At 42.9% G+C, this 18,661-nt stretch overlaps 2 protein-coding genes across 2 annotated transcripts; one reads left to right on the top strand and one right to left on the bottom strand.

Moving 5' to 3' along the window:
- Positions 1 to 1,360: 1,360 nt before the first annotated feature.
- LOC135619749 (uncharacterized) lies at positions 1,361 to 10,656 on the bottom strand. Its single transcript, XM_065122036.1, has 5 exons — positions 9,322 to 10,656; positions 8,540 to 9,219; positions 8,357 to 8,446; positions 1,758 to 2,498; positions 1,361 to 1,633 (listed from the first exon to the last, which is right to left on the bottom strand). The coding sequence occupies exons 1-5, from the start codon at positions 9,419 to 9,421 to the stop codon at positions 1,559 to 1,561; spliced, it is 1,686 nt and encodes a 561-aa protein (XP_064978108.1). The 5' UTR covers positions 9,422 to 10,656; the 3' UTR covers positions 1,361 to 1,558.
- Positions 10,657 to 13,670: 3,014 nt separating this feature from the next.
- LOC135618308 (nitrate reductase [NADH] 1-like) lies at positions 13,671 to 17,041 on the top strand. The gene is made up of 4 exons (XM_065119187.1): positions 13,671 to 14,766; positions 14,838 to 14,978; positions 15,409 to 15,641; positions 15,704 to 17,041. Exons 1-4 carry the CDS (start codon positions 13,767 to 13,769, stop codon positions 16,988 to 16,990), a joined length of 2,661 nt encoding a protein of 886 aa, XP_064975259.1. The 5' UTR covers positions 13,671 to 13,766; the 3' UTR covers positions 16,991 to 17,041.
- The last annotated feature ends 1,620 nt before the right edge of the window (positions 17,042 to 18,661 follow it).

The raw sequence follows: 18,661 nt of genomic DNA, 5'->3' as shown, positions 1-18,661 counted from the left end.
GTAGTGTAGTTGGGAAATGTGAAGCAACGGTCGGCAAGGATAGTGTTAAGTGGGGGGGGGGGGCGTTTATTTCTGGAGGGAGGGAGGGAGGGAGGGAGGGAGAGTCAAGTCTGTGGGCTGATTTGATTTTATATTTAGTTTCTATTGGAATTAATTTGTCTGAGTGTTATATCTTTTTTTTAGTTTATTCATTGGGTTGGGTATAGGTTTCTTTCTTGGTGTGTTGTCTCTGTGCAGAGGCCGGGGGGGTTTCTTATAGGGTTTTAACTTGAGAGAGAGAGAGAGAGAGGTTTCTTGTAGGGTTTTAACTTGAGAGAGAGAGAGAGAGAGAGAGAGAGAGAGAGAGAGAGAGGGCTTGACAAAATGCTTGATGTCTATGGATTGTATAAACAAACCATTCAAACATCTGATTGCCTCCGAGACGTACGTCTCTGTCGTGCATGTGCATGACGAGAGCTGCTACTTCAAGTACAAGTAGAATTGGGTCATTGTCTTCCCCTTTTTTTATTTCCAGTAAATGAGGCTGCTTGCCAAGTCAACAGCTTTGTAACGGAAGTGGCAAAGGAGCCAAAAAAGTTAAAGACAGCCACCATCACGTACGAGCTATCTAATAATCACACACTATTTTAAGTGATTCATATTTTTTTTATATATGAATTTTAGGGCTATTTCCATTTCAGTTTTTTCTCCCAAAAAAATTATATTTTAAATAGTATTTTTAATTTAAAAATATTCAAAAATAATTCCTCATCAATTTTCTTCGTTAAAATTTTCATTAATTTTTTTCACCGGTTTACAGCCATCATAATATTTTTTATTAAAATATTATAAATTTATTAAAAACGACATCATATTATTATTATTATTATTATTATTATTATTTTATTTAACATTGCTCATCAAAACACTATTAGGATGAGAACGACCAGATAATTCAAGTTTTTTTTTGAATTAAAGGAAACTGTTTGAAAAAACCAAAGGGAGATGCCTTTTAGGAAAAACGAAAAAAAAAAAAATCTTTTCTAAAAAAATTCCCATAAATTTTAATTCCAAACAACCAACACTTATGAGCAATTTACCAAAAATATTCCACACTTAATTTTTCAAATTTTACCAAAAGTCGATACTAAGATGGTAAAAGAACAAACACACCCTTGTTCTTTAAAGATTATTACATGGTTTTATAGACATTGAGTTTTAATCTATCCATCATTACAAAATTTATTGCAAAGAGAACCATTTTCTTTCCAAACCACTTTTCATTTCTCCAAAAATCAACATTTCAATACCCAGCGATTTCATTAAGCAACAACAGAAACCTTACCATAAACGTTTTCAAAGATCGCAAGCCATAGATCCATGAACTGAAGCAATTATATCTTATTCTGAACTTTCAAATTCATTTTGACAGCTTAAGGACAGAAAAGAAAAACCAATTGATTCTTTTCACCAACCTATATTTCGAACAACTAATTTTTAGTCTCCTAAGTATCAATGAGAAACTCACTTCAGAAAACTAGCAGAACTTTTCAGATCTCAAGCAAGATGTGCTCAGTCTTCATGCATCTTCACCGGACAAGTTGTTCGCATACAGATCTGTTGGCACAATCTTTAGTGGTCTTCGTTTCTCGTACTGATAAAAAAGGATGAGAAAAAAAAGAAGCAACATAAGCTTTAGGATATAAAACCACAATACAGGGACCAAAAAAAGAAGACCATGTGCAGTGACAAACCAGAAAAAGTCCAAAAACTTTTACCTTCTTAAGGAAAGCATCGATCTCCTCCTCTGTCAGAGCTTCCTCCCAAGCATTTTTATCCCATCCAAGAGATTGCAAGAACGCTTCTTCTTCTGGGTCAACTATGGTGTTGGAAGATGGATTGGCTTCTCCATTGTCAGCATCAAAATTCTCAGACTCATCAGAAGCACAAGAATCTCCATTTAAAACATTTCCATTTTCTGTTGAACAATCCAATACTGATGGGAGGCTATTCTTTCTCACATTGACAGAAGTGATTTGCAAGTTGTCAACTTCCTTCTCCAAGCTTGATGTCGGTTCAGTAGAGCTGGCTTCTGGAATTGCACGTGGACTGGTCAACGATTTCTTCCTCAGTAAATTGAAGAAATCATTCCTATTCTTTGACTGAGAAGGAAGTTTTCTTTCGCCAAGCAAGATATAAGTTACAGCACCATTCTTGCTGTCAACTCTAAAGTTTTGGTCAGTTCGTCTCTTCGAAGGAAGAACTGCAACAGTTGATGTGAGACCAGTGGGGTCCATAACTTTGCCAATACCGGATCCATCTTTGGCAACATGAGAGATGCTATTCTTCTCTCGGTTAAGAACATGAAAATTTCCCACTTGAGCTGTCTTTGCAATATCAGATCTAGCTGATGGTCGGAAAGTATGGTTCACATGTGATTGCTGGCCAACCTTAGCAAGAGAACTGAAATCTCCGCCTCTTGCTATCTTCGATCTTGTCTTTTCTGATAAGCTGCAACTCTGAGGGCAATAAATGGTCATGAGCAAATTAAATTTATTTGAGTCAAGAAAGGAACCAAACTGTTGCTGCCTTCATGAAGAGAAAGGCAAAAAAAAGGTGGGGAATGAAAAACAAGAAGAAAGGGCTGTAAGACGATAATACCTACCTCTTGTACGCTATCATAACCAATCATAAAAATTCACTTTCTGTTTATTAGCTGACCATATCCAATTTGCATCTCACAATGGATGCATATTGGAAGTCTAATGTCTTGTGGCACTATATGAAGTTCACAATCTAAGAACATGGATATTTCAAAATGCTTGTTGTCCATGCTAGATACATATCCATATTATAAATCAATGTTTGATGTTCCATGCTAGATGCTTCATTGAATTATCCAATTGATAGAGCAAATACCAAAAGATCATACATATGAAAAACTTAAAAAGACACTTAAAAAATGAAATGGTAAATCCTAAATGCATTCTCTAGATGAGGGACAAGATACCTTCAATCATTATACTTCTTCACTCTCTATATTCCAAGCATTATGTTGGTAAATTAGCTTTTCTCCCTGATGGATATCTTAGAAATTCTTGTTAATTATTAGTTCATGTATCATGTAATGTGACTACATGTTCTAAACTTCAACAAACATAAATTATATATAGTTAGTCCAATTCTCACCTCAGAAACTCAGACATACTTTTCCTCAAGACAAAGCAGGAGAAATACTCGATAAATGCTTACCGCTCCTCACCAACTGATGCATAAACCTACACTCAGGTCCCTACTTGGGCATTCTTGTAGGACTTGAATCTGACACAACATACTCATGTCAGTTTCTCTTTGTCTAGTTTACTTTCTAGATTTTCCTATTATGACACCTCTAAACTACTACTAAGCTCCCAATTTCATCTGTGGTATCAATAAGCTGAAAAAATGAAAGATCAAATCTGGCAAGACCATTAAATAATATTAAAGATAACATCATACACAATTTGAGACCACCTCAATGATACAGTCTCTGTCCATTTGTTGTAGCTTTCCAACAAATTATCCATTATGATAAAAAAATCCTTTGTTTTCGAAAAGATTTATTTTTATATGGAAGTCCTTTTTTTCTTTCCATCAGCTAGAGGAGTCTTAATAAACTGCCAAATATAAGATAATTTAGATTATACATTTTTAATGTTGTTCTGTGACAATGCCTACAATTCTAGATGCAGTGACTGTGACAATTTCCAAGCAAAATTTCACATAAGAAGTCTAATTCCATCTCTCTCTCTATATATATAAACCCTCCCATTCTTTTGTTATCTAGGTTATAGCTGCACAATGGTCCCCAAGATCATAAAAAGTGACCTTACAAGTAAATAACAATGCAACAACTGTTCTCCTGGAAACCATTGAAGCATCTAACTGGCACAATGCTTAGGATTCTAGATGTAGTGATTATGACATTTTTCAAAATAAAAATTCATAAAAAAAGTCCACTTCCACCCACACACAAATATAAAATTCCCTCCCTTAGTTTAGTTATCTGGCTCCATAGCGGCACAAAGATTCCCTCTTCCAAATTCAACTAAGAGGTCATACAAAGTGGGCACCACCACCTCCTCCTCTACTAACTTCTCTGCCTCCTCTATCACTCTCTTTGTTGGTCCAATCAATATTGACCTACGTTGACCCATACACCTCTTTCTCTCTCTCTCTCTGCCCCTGCTGCCTCAACTCCTCTTCTCCTCCTTTTCTACCTTCTCTCTCACTCTCTTTCTCTTCTGGTTTGGTTGATACTAACCATGCCTACACTCAGTATTGGTATTGATACCAAACCAGTATGTCAATTGGACCAAGATTTTAATGCTTGATCTTAACAGCCTGTTGAAACTTAAAACAACATGCCCAGAATACTAATTAATCAATTCTATTAAAGTCTCGCCAGTAGACCTTCAGAAGCTGAAAATATTGTTAGTCGACCACAATAAAACCTTCCATCCATCAATTTTTGACCCAACCTAAGTCAACTTCAGAGACACTGATGGCTTTCATCTTCAATCAAGGAGCAACATATGACATCAATCACATTAAACCTCCGCATGTGGAAAAAAAATGATAGTATGGCTGATGGCATCCCTATTGAGGTCTGGAAAAATTTAGGGGGCAAGGGAGTAGTTTGGTCAACTAGCTTATTTAATAAAATATGAGATTCAGAAGAGTGTATGATGAATGGAGAAATAATTTTTTAGTGTCAATTTATATAAATAAGGATGACAAACAAAATTATTCAAATTATAGAAGAATTAAAATCATGAGTCACACTATGAAATTTTGGGAATGAGTTATCAAAAGTAGGATAAGGCTTGAAACAAATATATTTGAAAATTAATTTAGTTTTTATGTCTAAAAGATCAGTCATAGAAGCTATTTATTTATTAAGACAATTAATGAAAAAGTACAGAGAAAAAAAGATTTGCATATGATTTTTATTGACTTAGAGAAAGCCAATGATAGGGTTTCTAAAAATTTATTATAATGTGTTTTAGAAAAGGTGTATCCATTAATTATATTGATGTTATTAAAGATATGCATGATAATGTAGCTACTAATGTTAGAACTATAGGAAGAGTGTCTAGTGAGTTTCCTATTAACATAGGATTATACCAAGGATCCGCATTAAGTCCCTACCTTTACACATCGATAATGGATGAATTTACTAATCACTTACATGATAGACCTCCCTGGTATTTGTTATTTGCTGACGATATTGGTTTAGTTGATGAGAGCCTAAGTGAAATTAATTATAAACTGAAACTATGGAGGCAAATCCTAAAAACTAAAGGTTTTAATTAAGTAGGACTAAAACTAAATATATAAAATATAATTTTAGTGATTCTAGAAATAAACAAAAAAATAATTAAATTAAATAAACAAGAAATCCCTTTAAGTAAAAGTTTTAGGTATTTTGGATCAATTATTCAATAAGATGAAGAGATCAATGAAAATATTACTCACAAAGTAGAAACATGATGATTAACATGGCGAGGGACGTTAGAAGTCTTGTGTGATCATTGAATACTTTTAAGATTAAAAAAAAATTATAAAACAGTTGTGAAACCAACAATGTTATATGTATCTGAGTGTTGGGCAATTAAGAAAAAACATATACAAAAAGTTTGTGTTAATGAGAAAAAAATATTAAAATGGATATGTGGAGTTACTAGGAAAGATAGAAAAAGAAATATTTTTATTCATGAACAACTAGATATCACTTCAATAGAAAATAAGATGAGAGAAAATCTTTTAAGATGGTATTGCTTCGATGGAAGATAAGATGAGAAAAAAATTATTTAAAATGATAAAATGAATGCGATAATCAGAAGATGTGAAATGATTAATATTAGTGTTACAAAGAGAAGTAGAGGAAGATCTAAAAAGATCTTAATAGAAACTATAAATAAATATTTAAATTCTATAAACCTAATTAAACATATGATTTTTTATAGATATTAATGGCGACAAAAGATCCATGTAGACGACCACAAATAATTGAGACTTACAGCTTTGTTGTTGGTGTAAAATCAATGGCATGACTACAAAATCAGATTTAGATCCTCCACTTTACAGAGCTGACTCGAAGGACAAATATACTTGCTACAAAATGGCATCCATTGTCGATTGCCAACCTCCACCATCTGAATTTTCAATTGAGCCTATTTTACTTGATTAGATCTAAATCGAGTCATGTTTAGCTTTACATTTATATTTTTTCATTTACTTATATTTGGATTATTTATTGAGTCCAGAGTCGTATTTTGAGTTGTATCTAGATCTTGAGTTCTTATTTTGGATGTAAATTGGATTGGCGAAATCTTAGAACATTAGGAAGCAACGAATGATCACCGAAGCCTCTTTCCTCATGTTCTTTCTTTGTAGGCTTGTTCTCCTCCTTAAATTGTAGAAAACCCCAATTAGGAGTAATATCCCATTAGCATTCCAGTAGGGAGTGATGCAAATTAATATAAACTAGCATCAATCACTATGTAGCCCCTTGGTCATGCATTGTAATATGAAACAATTCAAAATTTTCTAATCAAGTCATGGTTAGACATGAAAAATGGAGCTGTTGGAAATGCATGGAAAATGATTAATCAACATGATACAAAAATTTTGGAAAGCTTTAGAAATATGGAATCCGATATGAAAGTCAAAACAAAAAGGAGAAGTGAAGACAACTTGCACTTCTTAAGTACATAACACAAGTTCTTAGAAATAGATTGGATCGCTATAAGAAAAAAAATAGAAACTCCTAGTATCCTGCCCGGTAACAAAATATATCTCTGAGTGAGGATCAATTCAGAAACCACCCTGCCGGCACACTGTGGGGTGACCAAGTTTGCGGTTTGATAGGCAGTTGCAAGTCACAAAATGAAAAAGAGTGGTAGTCACATATTGCATGATAGGAAAAGAAAATACAGCAAAGGAAGAAGTAGAAGAGAGGAAAGGTATTGAGAGGAAGGAATGAAAGAGGAAGAATAGGAAGTGGTATAAGTATCTCCCTCTCTCATTTTGTTTCCTGCACTCCAACAGTTTTTCTCTTTTTCTTTATATTAGTACAGGCCAGTACACAATAAGTATGTTGGCAATGGTTACTAGTTTAGTACCAAAATTAATGATCTTGTTACAATTATGTAAAATAATTTGGCAAAGTGCTTTGAAGAATTAAGCCAAAACTTATAAAGATACAGAGCATGTATACCAAAATGCAATTGATAAAATACACCTCAGTAGATAGGAAGTTACAGAAGTTCCACTCTAAATTTAAAAGATTAGTGAAAAAAGCGGCTAATAGTAAGAGGAATCAAGTTGCATTGCATAAGTTGAGGATCTATAGTGCGAATTTAATTCTTCCAATTTTCACTTTCATTCTAGACTCATTCCAGCCTTGGGAATAATTTGGAAGATAGCTGTCTAGTTGCATGAGCTAAACTGAAACCAATATAATTTATTGTTCCACATGCCAGCTGACTTTCAACAAGGTTCATTAATCTAGAATTTGAACTGGAATCAATGCTAGAATTTGCTATCAGGATTGGAACAATTTGGTCGAATAGTCTAGATTAGACCAATGATAGGTCTTTGTCAGTTACCCTTATGTTGGCCAGAATCATCCTGAAAGCAATTGGAACTGGAACTAAAAATGATTGGAAACCATCCTAGTCCAGCCAAAATTGATCAAAACCAACAAACTTGGTCAAACACATGCAATCACCAAAGGGTCATCGGACTCAGCTAATTCAGATAAAGTTTTATCATTCCAAATTCTCTGCTATCGGGATGTTTTAGCATTGGCTCTGGCTGAGCAAAAGTAAATAGACAAGTCCCACTTCCACTCTTACATATCCACTTGATAACCAACTTCAGATTAGGCATGGTGGGATCTACAAACCTTGCTGCTAAGTTCTTTAACGGATCCATTTACAAAACCACTTGGCTGGGAACAGCATCACTATCAAATGTTTGTATTTACAGACTTCATCACAAGCTCCTTCGTCCGGTATATGTCATGGTCAAACATTCCTAAAATATTGATCCAAACTCTTATTTTACTTTACATGGTTGATAGAACAATTACATGACACCTTATCATCAAAATTAAAGATGCAAAAACTTTTCTAAGTAACATTAGGGATTGTGTAGCTAAGCACTCTTTCGATAATTGTGATTAAGGTAAATCAGGAAGCCTGATCTCAAAGAATATTCATCTCACTTGAGAGTTAAAACAATGAGAAATGAAGAAAAGCAACAATATATTTAAGCAATAGTGTTAAAATAGGAAAATATGTCTCGCCAAGAAAAATGGAAGTTATGATACCGAGGCTTTAGGCATCGAAGGCGTCATGGGTATTAGTTGCTTGCACTTTTTAAGAGCAAGTTCCTCAATCCTCTGAGTGTCAACAGTTGACTGCGAAACAATTAAAGAAAGAAACTAAATCCCGTGCTAGTGAAATCACCAAGCAAAAGAAACAAGAAATCACTATCTTATTCTATAATTTACCTGAGTGTTACCAACTTGGGATGGTGCCTGAGCCAATGCTTCTGCCATGTTTAATCCTGACATTGTAATTCCTGCTGCAGATGCCTGACATGTGGGAGCAGCTTGTAGGACAGGTGAGATTATGCTTCCATTAGTTTCAACTTTTACCGGTACTTCTGCCAGAGCTGAAGTTCCAAATATGACCGAAGAAACAACGGGAAGACTCTGAACAGCAGTTCTAAGGCCAAGAGGTGATACATCACCTGTGTCTGAAAAACCATGCTTCCCTTCAGCTCGAAGAGATGGAAAGTCTTTCTCAAACGAGGTTTTGCTAATGCTGCCACTTACAGTTCCCACAGAAGGAACAATATTATTTCCACTACTTCCAAGTTTTTTAGGCCAGGAGTTGACTTGCCTTCCAGCTATCATGGACTGGGAGCGCCTCAAGGCATCTTTTTCAGCCCCAACTCCAAGAAATGAATCATGATGATCGAAACCATTATCAACCAAAACTGACTTAATTTCCCTCTCACGGGAATCAAAATCCTTTTCCTGGTTTCTATCTCGAGACCTTCTGAAACTACTGTAAGCCTGTGATTTACCAGAGCTGCCTTTATCATAAATTGCAGAACCATTAGAGCTCAAACTCCTTAGCAAGTTCCTGTCTTGATCGCCAAGTGATTTATCTCTTGAGCCAAGCCCTACACCATTTTCACCAGCAGGAATAAAAGAAATATGTTAACAGGAAAGATCATTATGACAAAACTGGAATAAAGGTAACAGTCATGTGGAATAAGAACTACCGGAATGTTTGGAAGAGTTGGATTGCAGGGCATTGTTGGAAGTGCTCCCGTTTGGAAATTTGTACCACTGTGGAACCAATGCCGGCTCACCTCGGTCCATTTTCAGTCCAGACCATTATCTATATACAGTTAAAACCTTATACCTTCGGATCCAATCTATAACCAAATGAATATCATTTTCCTGTACAAGATATGCTATCAGAATAAGTCCAGCATAGTATTTCCAAAAGGCAAACCCTCGGCTTCAAGTCGTCACCATGGGCACAAAATTAGCGGTCATCTCAGGAGCAAGATTTACTCTACCAAAAACTTTAAACTGCACAGAAACTCCACAGGTAAACACTAATGCTTAAACTTGAAACCCAGTACTTTCAAGAGAACCAATGTTTGCAAGTTTCAAATATCCCGCTAAATTAGCATCACTAAGTGCAAGATTTTACTCTGCTGGAAACTTTAAGCACAGACAAAGCCCTCTCCAGAGAAATGCGAATGCTAAAGCTTCAATGCAGTTCTCCAGAAAGGTCCAAAATTTGTAATAAGCGTCACCAAGAGCGACAATTAGTGCGTCTGCCTGAGATTGTAAACCGCACAAAAACCCTCCACGCGAATGCTTAAGCTTCAACACCGAGTCCTGCCGAGACGGCCAAGATATATACGCTTCAAACACCCATGGGATGCCACTATGACCAATATCCAGGCAGGGATCGCCTAAAAAAAAACCCTTCAAACGAACCACAAGAAGGGAAGAACCCTAATGATCAAGAAGGGGCAACCATCCATACAGGCAGCCAAAAGCCCAAAAGACGGCGCCGGATCAAGAACGGCGAACCCTAGACTCTGAACAGAGGGACTGAAAAGAAAAATCGGGACGAGGGCAAGAGAACAAAGGGGCAAAAACTTAGGGAGCACTCAAACCCTAACGGACATCGGATTGATGCCCCCAGAAGTAGAAGAGAACGGAGAAGAAATCCTTACGGCAGGAGGATGTTTTCTACGAACTCCCGGCCGATTCGATCGGTTCAGCGGCGTCGGCGAGGAAGGAATTCTCTCTGATCTCTCTAAACAGGAGGAGCAGAAGGAGGGGGAGGGATGGAAAGGGGGCAACTGCTTGGTTTATTGGTCGCGTTCTCTGTCGATCTCTACGCTTCTACGCTCGCTCTCTTTCGTTCGTTCTGTGAGCTTCTGCTATCGCTCGCAATGTTTCGCGCTGTCTTCTGTCTCTCGCTCGAGTTGTTGCGTTCTCCTTCGGCTTGGGAAAACCTACGAATCGGTGGTGGCGATGATGATGCTCGGTTTCGGCACAACAAACTTGGCATGTAGGCTCGTTATGGCAAGCCGCACCTCTCAATCTTGCTTCAGATGCGCGGTTTGATTTGGTCCGGTTTATACAGACAGAACGTATCGAATTGACCGAACCAAACCACAATGTCATATGTTTGGGTTTGACCGCTGGTTCGATTTGAAGTATTCCAACCATTATAATTATATTTAGTTAGCATTTTAATTAAATTTCTAACTCTTCAAAAGATAATCGAAGGATCAAAAGATCGAAAATGATGAAGGATTGCAACTTTACATCTAATAGAAAATTTACTAAGTTGATGTGCGACCATCACTCAAAATCCATATCATCCTCCATCCAATTTTTTTAAATATATAAAAAAATATATTTTAAATAAGAAGAAATGAAATTTTTTAAGGAGAACTATTCTAACCCATATTTAAGGGCCTCAAACTATTAACTTGAGCATAAGAAAGATCGAGTGAGAAAATCTTTCTCTTGGCCTTCGTATAAGTGGTATCTTGAAATTCAACGCTTTGAGATTTGACATCCGAAATTCAAATATCTCATGACTACATTAGAAGAATAACTTTTACACATCAAACGTCTCCCGAATATATGTACGCATACGGGTTTGAATCACATCGGATTGACCACAATGTTAATAATATTTTTTACTAATAATATTGATATTAGTTTTAATTATACAATCTAATATATAATTTATATGAAAATGAGTTCTTTTGGGACAAATAATCAGAATTTTATTAATACAAACAGCACATTAATCTTTCTTAAATTTCTATCTAAATTCAATCTACCAAAGGTCAAACGCTCAAGACAACCCGATAAACCCTTAGCGATGATATCGACTAGCATATATTAGGTCGACTAGCATATATTAGGTCATTGTTTAACCTTTATGAAGAAAAGAAAATAAGATAAAGTTTTAGATTTGATGAGGATAATAATGGCGACAAGACTCAAGCTGACGTCAGTTGCCCCAGATACGCCTCACGCCTCGATCAACCCGACATCACCTGGTCAAACGGACCAGAACGTCGGCCGAAACGCATTAACGCCCTGCTCAAGCCTGGTCGTTCATGCCAACACCAGTGTCGGACGCTACAAGGAGTACGAGCTTGCCCCCTGCAAGCGGGCACATCAGGAAACAGTAAACTTCCTTATAAATACCCTCGTATTCTGAACGAGAAGGGAGGCACACGGGAAAAGGACATACAAAAAGACTTCTTCATCTAAAATCTCCTTTACATCATCTGACTTGATCGTCGGAGGGGTCGGACCGAGCACCCCGACCCGACTTTTGTACAGGTGCGAAGGCCGAGGTCTCCCGCTAAACGCCCAAGCGATGAGCCCCTTCCCGGAGGAAACGACGATCCCGTCCCGATCGGACCACCGCGAGCGGCCACCTCAGCAGTCCCGAGGACCGCCCAGGGAGATCCCTATCATCCGAACCCGAACCGAGTCGCGTCGGCCCCGAGGCCATGCTCTTGTTTACCACAACAAGATTTGAGATACAACTGGATCATTTGATTGACGAGCAATGAACCAAGCACAAGAAGACCCTGTGTTGGTGACGTTGCCAAAGGAATGCAGTTGAAACAAGCTTTACTTGGGTCAGAAGTATATTTCCAACATGTCCACCTTCATAAGTGATAACTGTAGAGAGCTAACTTGCCAAAGTAAATGCACCATTTCAGTAATTAGATGGAACAAATAACAGTAATGCAGGAAAAAAATCAATAATAGATTGCATAAAATGTGCACTGAAAAACCTAAACAAACTCACGGAACTGAAGATCATGAAAAAAGAGTTCAGCATTGGGCATCAACCAAGAGATGATATGCTGTAAATACTATCCAATTTTATGATACATTGCATCAGTATTAACCTGCTAAACATGAAATAATACACTAAAAATGTGATCATCATGATACAACTCCAACCACAACCAACGCAGCAAAACTTGAGATGTTGTACCTTGTAAAATCAAGATAAATCAAGAAGCAAAAACATGGCAGGAGCACACCTTTTCATGAACCACAAATATGTTTCCAACATATCTTAGTCTTTGGAGAGAGCTAATTTCTCTGATAAATGCAGCTTAGCTTCCATTCCTTCATTGAAGCAAATGGCAAACCGCTCAATGTCGGAAGAATCAGAACAAGAGTGCACATTTTTAATGCAGATGGGAACCTGACTGCATTAGCAGACAAAGAAAATCTAAAATGCAGATGGGAAGACTGGCAAAGAACTGAAGCATACAAACTAACTTCCAGCAAATTAGTCATCAGATCTACTGTGAACATCACCAATGTTTCAAAGGAAATGAAGGTCAGGGCCACAAAATGACCTCTTAGCATTAGCCACTCTCTGAACTGAAGGACTGCACTGGTTTGAAATCCACCATGTTCTCGACTCCCGGAAAGAAACAGAGCTTATATCTCCAAGATACCACCACACAAAGAAAGAATATGGAATACATTAAGTCATACCTCAGGCATGTAATTGCTGGCAGATGTCACCTCTGTGATACATTGTATACATAAGCTGATGCTCCATGTCAAACAAGCTACACAAGATAATCAAACCAATGACTATGAGTTGTGCATTTGACCTCCATTTGGTTCCTTAATTTGTCTTCTTTGAAGATTGGTAATTTTATCTTCCCCTAGATATTAGGAAAGTATGATGATTTTGTCATGCCATTGTAGAAATAGTACATCAAACTTCTTAATCTAAATGGTTTTTTAATAGTAGAATATGTCGGTCTAGTTTTAAATTGAAACAAATAAATGGTGTAGCTCTACTTGAGACAGCTGAGTGACCAAGAAAGTATATTTTATTGATAGCTTCTATGATATATTCTGGGATTCTGAGTTTGGCGGCGCCTACGTCTGTGTTGCGCACTCTATACACGTATCACCGTTTTCCAGACCGCGAGCGCCGCCATCAGTGTTCCCCGCTTCACACCTCTGTGATGTATCGTAGATATATGGGGTCGATCCAATTACCCCTCTCCCTTCCTCCGCTGCTGTGCCTCTCTTCTTCCCCGATGGTTCTATTAATATATATGTAAACCGTCCCCATTTCCCTTTCGTGCTTGCTAACAGAAGAGTTGAAGCTCCTCTTGTTTCCTAAATGCTTACTCCTGCCATGGCGGCGTCTATCGACAACCGACGGTTTGGCAAGGCGTTTGTCGCCCCACACCGCACCAGCTCCCGGGTGCGCGGCTGCAGCTTCCCTCCTCTCCTCCCCCTCGCCTCCGCCAAGGAGAAAGTACGGTGCTACGGCGGCCTGGACGACGAGGACGAGGATGAGGAGGCGGCGGGATGGAAAAAGAAGTATTGCGGCAGCCACCACGAGGCGGAGCCGGCGGTGCGTGACCCGAGGGACGAGGGTACCGCCGACAGCTGGGTGGAGCGTAGCCCCTCCCTGATCCGGCTTACTGGGAAGCATCCCCTCAACTGCGAGCCACCGCTGGGCCAGCTCATGCACCACGGGTTCATCACCCCTGTCCCGCTCCACTACGTCCGGAACCACGGGGCCGTCCCCAGGGCCGATTGGGAGACTTGGACGGTGGAGATCACCGGCCTGGTGAAGCGACCGGTCCGGCTCACCATGGACGAGCTGGTCCGTGACTTCCCCCCGGTCGAGATCCCGGTCACCTTGGTTTGCGCCGGGAACCGGCGCAAGGAGCAGAACATGGTGCGCCAGACCATGGGGTTCAATTGGGGCCCGGCAGCCATATCCACCGCGGTGTGGCGCGGCGCCCGGCTCCGGGACGTGCTACGCCGGTGCGGCATCAGGGACCGCAAGGACGGCGTCCTCTTTGTGTGCTTCGAGGGAGCGGAGGACCTCCCTGGCGGCGGCGGTTCCAAGTACGGGACGAGCCTCAGGCGTGAAGCGGCCATGGACGCGTCGAGAGACGTCATGCTCGCCTACATGCAGAACGGCGAGCTGCTTAAGCCGGACCACGGATTCCCGGTGCGCATCATCATCCCGGGCTTCATCGGTGGCCGAATGGTCAAGTGGCTCAGGCGCATCATCGTCGCACCGCAAGAGTCCAACAGCTATTACCATTATAAGGACAACCGCGTCCTTCCCTCTCACGTTGACGAGGAGCTCGCTGACGCCGAAGGTAATGGGATCGCCATTATCTACCCATACAAATCATCACAGTAAATGACTGATATTATTATTTTTCCGTAGCTTGGTGGTACAAGCCGGAATATATCATCAACGAGCTCAACATCAACTCGGTGATCATCATGCCAGGACACGACGAGATGCTTCCCGTCGACGCCTCCACGATCCAAAAGCCCTACTTAATGAGAGGTTATGCGTACTCTGGTATGTTATATACTGATTACCAACTTAATTAATTGGATATGCCTATTCTTAGTTGGATATATCATCATGTAATTACTAGCCGGTGTCCGTTTTTATCTGTCCGATATACACAGATAAGAAATTACAACCTCAGATCGTGATGTCATATTTCATAAGAAGATGGCATCATCTACGAGACATCATTCTTTAAATATACGGTATCCTATGCTACATCCTGCATTTATGACATTGTCACATTCGGCAGTTTGGTTACCCACCCGATATTGCATTTTGTGATGAGGTAATAATCATAAAAGAAGATAATGTCAAGTAAAATAAATGTGCATTGTGCGCGTCGTACCCAAGTCACCAGAAGCGAAGCTTTCATCGGGCGTCATGGTGGATAGAGTCTGCGGAAAGAACTTAGTATCATCTGGTTTGTGTCGAACAGGTGGCGGAAGGAAAGTGACACGAGTCGAGATAACATACGACGGTGGGGAGACGTGGCTGCCGTGCGCGCTCCACCACCATGAGAAGCCCAACAAGTTCGGCAAGTACTGGTGCTGGTGCTTCTGGTCCGTGGCTGTGGAGGTGACGGACCTGCTCGGCGCCAAGGAGGTGGCGGTCCGGGCGTGGGATGAGTCCCTCAACACCCAGCCCGAGAAGCTCATCTGGAACGTCATGGTAACCCGTTCTCGCTATCGAGTTGGTCGATTGGCTTTGGTTCTCAAATGGTGGTGGTGCAGGGGATGATGAACAACTGCTGGTTCAAGGTGAAGGTGAACGTGCGCCGGCACCAGAAGGACGAGATCGGGCTGGTGTTCGAGCACCCAACGCAGCCCGGGAGCCAGACGGGCGGGTGGATGGCGCCGCAGAAGCATCTTGAGACGTCGGAGGTGGCGTCGATGAAGAAGAGCGTCTCTACCCCCTTCATGAGCACCTCCACCAAGCTGTACGCCATGTCCGAGGTGCGCGAACACGCGTCCGCTGCCTCCGCCTGGATCGTCGTTCACGGCCACGTCTACGACTGCACCGCCTTCATCAAGGACCACCCCGGTGGCGCCGACAGCATCCTCGTCAACGCTGGTAGCGACTGCACCGAGGAGTTCGACGCCATCCACTCCGACAAGGCAAGGGCCCTCCTCGAAGCCTACCGCATCGGCGAGCTCGCGCCCTCGGTTAATACCTTCGAGGCCTCCCTTCGTACCACCATCCGCGAGGTCTCGAGGCCCCTGGCTCTCGTTAGCCCCCATGAGAAGGTGCAGTGCAAGCTCGTGTCGAGGAAGGCCGCATCGCGCGACGTTCGCCTCTTCCGCTTCGCGCTTCCGTCAGCGGACCAAGTGCTGGGCCTCCCCGTCGGGAAGCACATCTTCCTCTACGCTACCATCGACGACAAGCTCTGCATGCGGCCATACACGCCCACGAGCTCCGTCGACGAGGTCGGCCACTTCGAGCTCCTGATCAAGGTCTACTTCAAGGGCGAGAACGCCAGATTCCCCAATGGCGGCCTCATGTCCCAGCACTTGGAATCGCTGCCGGTCGGCTCCACCCTCGACGTCAAGGGACCGTTCGGCCACATCGAGTATACCGGCCAAGGCAACTTCCTCGTCCAAGGCAAGCCGAGGATCGCGAAGCGGCTCGCAATGATCGCCGGCGGGACCGGGATCACGCCGGTGTACCAGGTGATCCGGGCGGCGCTGCAGGACCCGGAAGACCACACCGAGATGCACCTAGTGTACGCGAACCGGACGGCGGAGGACATACTGCTGCGGGAGGAGCTCGACGGCTGGGCGCGGGAGCACCCGGCGCAGCTCAAGGCGTGGTACGTGATCAGCGAGGTGAAGCAGGGCGAGCGGTGGCGGTACAGCACGGGGCGCGTCACCGAGAGCATTCTGAGGGGGCACATTCCGGTGGGCGGCTCCGACGACACGCTCGTGCTCGCCTGCGGGCCGCCACCGATGATCCAGCTTGCCGTGGTGCCCAATCTGGAGAAGATGGGGTACGACACCGCCAATTCACTACTAACGTTCTAAATGCTGTCGAACTGCGCTGCAAAACTCCTCCCTTCTCCATCCTACCAAGAGGGACGGAGCGCTAAGAAAGCTATAATGGAATCTTTCATTTAATTGAACACCATGTGTTGTGGTAAACAACCTTGAGCCGTGACCTCAGGGTCGACGTAGCTCGGTTCGGGTCCGGATGACGGGGGATCTTCCCGAGGTGGCCTTCGGGTCCGTCAAGGTGGTCTGAGGCGATGGTCCGATCGAGACGGGATCGTCGTTTTCTCCGAGAGGCGGCTCCTCGCTTGGGTGCCTAGCGGGAAGCCGTCGCCTTCGCACCTGCACAAAGGTCAGGTCAGGGTGCTCGGCCCGACCCCTCCGACGATCAAGTTAGTTGATGTGAAGGGGATTTCAGATGAAGAAGTCTATTTGGTGTGTCTCCTCCTCCCTCCCTCCTGTTCAGAATGCGAGGGTATTTATAGGGAAGTTTACTGTTTCCTGATGTGCACGTTTGCAGGGGACAGGCCGGTAGCGTCTGACATTAGTGTTGGCGTGAAGAACCGAGCCTGAGCAGGCGTTAGTGCGCCTTGGCCGGCGTTCTGGTCCGTTTGATCAGGTGTTGTCGCGTCGATCGAGGTGTGAGGCGCCATCTGACGTCAGTCGAGTCTTATCATAATTACTATCCTCATCATATTCCCCCCTGGAAAGAAGCTATGTGTCGGTCGTTGTAAAGTGAGTCCGAGGCATGGCTTCAGCTTTCAGGCGCGGTCTCGGGGAGCATGGAGCCGAGGAGCACGACGCAGGCGGGCAGGCCGCGCAGGCGTGATCTCGAGGAGCATGAAGCCGAGGAGTACGACGCAGGTGGGCTGGTCGCGCAGGTGTGTCTCAGGGGACATGGAGCCGAGGAGCACGACGCAAGCGGGCAGGCCACGCAAGTGTGGTCTTGGGCAACACGTGGCCGAGGAGTACGACGCAAGCGGGCAGGCCGCGTTTAGGTGGAATCAGGCAGGCTGCGGCCGAGGGACACAGCTCAAGCGGGCAGGCCGCCCTGAGGTGGACTCGGGCGGTCTGCGACCAAGGGACACGGCTCAGGCCGAGGAACATAGCTCAGGCGGGTAGGTCGTGTTGAGGTGGACTCGGGCAGGCTGCGACCAAGGGACACGGCTCAGGCGGGCAGGCCGCCTTGAGGTGGACTCGGGTAGCCTACGACCGAGTCTACGGCCGAGCCGTGTAGATACCGAAGGGGGTTAGGTCGGAGCTAACCGCGAACCGGGAGGCAGTCAAATAGATACTGAGCCTTCGCTCGGAAGAGACTGAGGCAGGGCCTAGATTCCTTTTACGAGGACTACATCAGAAAGCCACCGTGGGTGCTTGACTTCTTATACGGAGCCCGCTGCTAAAAGTTGTCCCTTCTCCTCACGGTCGCATAGGCCTCCGCCGCAATGTACCGATTAGCCCGCTGGAGCATCTCTAGCACCGTGGTGGGAGGTCGCTCCGCAAGGGACCAGAGGAATCTGGAAGGTCGCAGGCCTATCATAAATGCCTGCACTAACAGAGAGGGGTGAGTGTCCGACAAACCCCGGATTTGCATGGCAAAGCGATCCATAAAATGTGAAAGGGGCTCGTCCTCCCTTTGTTTGAGTCCGAGGAGCAGTGTTGCGGAAGGCTTCGGCTGTGCATAGGCCACGAAGTGGGGTTCGAAAT

This window comes from Musa acuminata, chromosome BXJ2-8 (genome assembly GCF_036884655.1).
Source record: "Musa acuminata AAA Group cultivar baxijiao chromosome BXJ2-8, Cavendish_Baxijiao_AAA, whole genome shotgun sequence".
Taxonomy (NCBI): Eukaryota; Viridiplantae; Streptophyta; class Magnoliopsida; order Zingiberales; family Musaceae; genus Musa; species Musa acuminata.
The sequence above is the reverse complement of the archived record's forward strand: the minus strand, read 5'-3'. Positions and strand labels throughout refer to the sequence as shown.

Excerpts from the sequence above, each read along its gene's own strand:
- LOC135619749 (XM_065122036.1), bottom strand. The coding sequence starts at position 9,421 with ATGGACCGAGGTGAGCCGGCATTGGTTCCACAGTGGTACAAATTTCCA. Across the intron at positions 8,447-8,539 it reads CCCAAGTTGGTAACACTCAG|TCAACTGTTGACACTCAGAG; the intron begins GTAAATTATAGA and ends ATTGTTTCGCAG. Across the intron at positions 1,634-1,757 it reads TCGATGCTTTCCTTAAGAAG|TACGAGAAACGAAGACCACT; the intron begins GTAAAAGTTTTT and ends CTTTTTTATCAG.
- LOC135618308 (XM_065119187.1), top strand. The coding sequence starts at position 13,767 with ATGCTTACTCCTGCCATGGCGGCGTCTATCGACAACCGACGGTTTGGC. Across the intron at positions 14,767-14,837 it reads GGAGCTCGCTGACGCCGAAG|CTTGGTGGTACAAGCCGGAA; the intron begins GTAATGGGATCG and ends ATTTTTCCGTAG. Across the intron at positions 14,979-15,408 it reads GAGAGGTTATGCGTACTCTG|GTGGCGGAAGGAAAGTGACA; the intron begins GTATGTTATATA and ends TGTGTCGAACAG.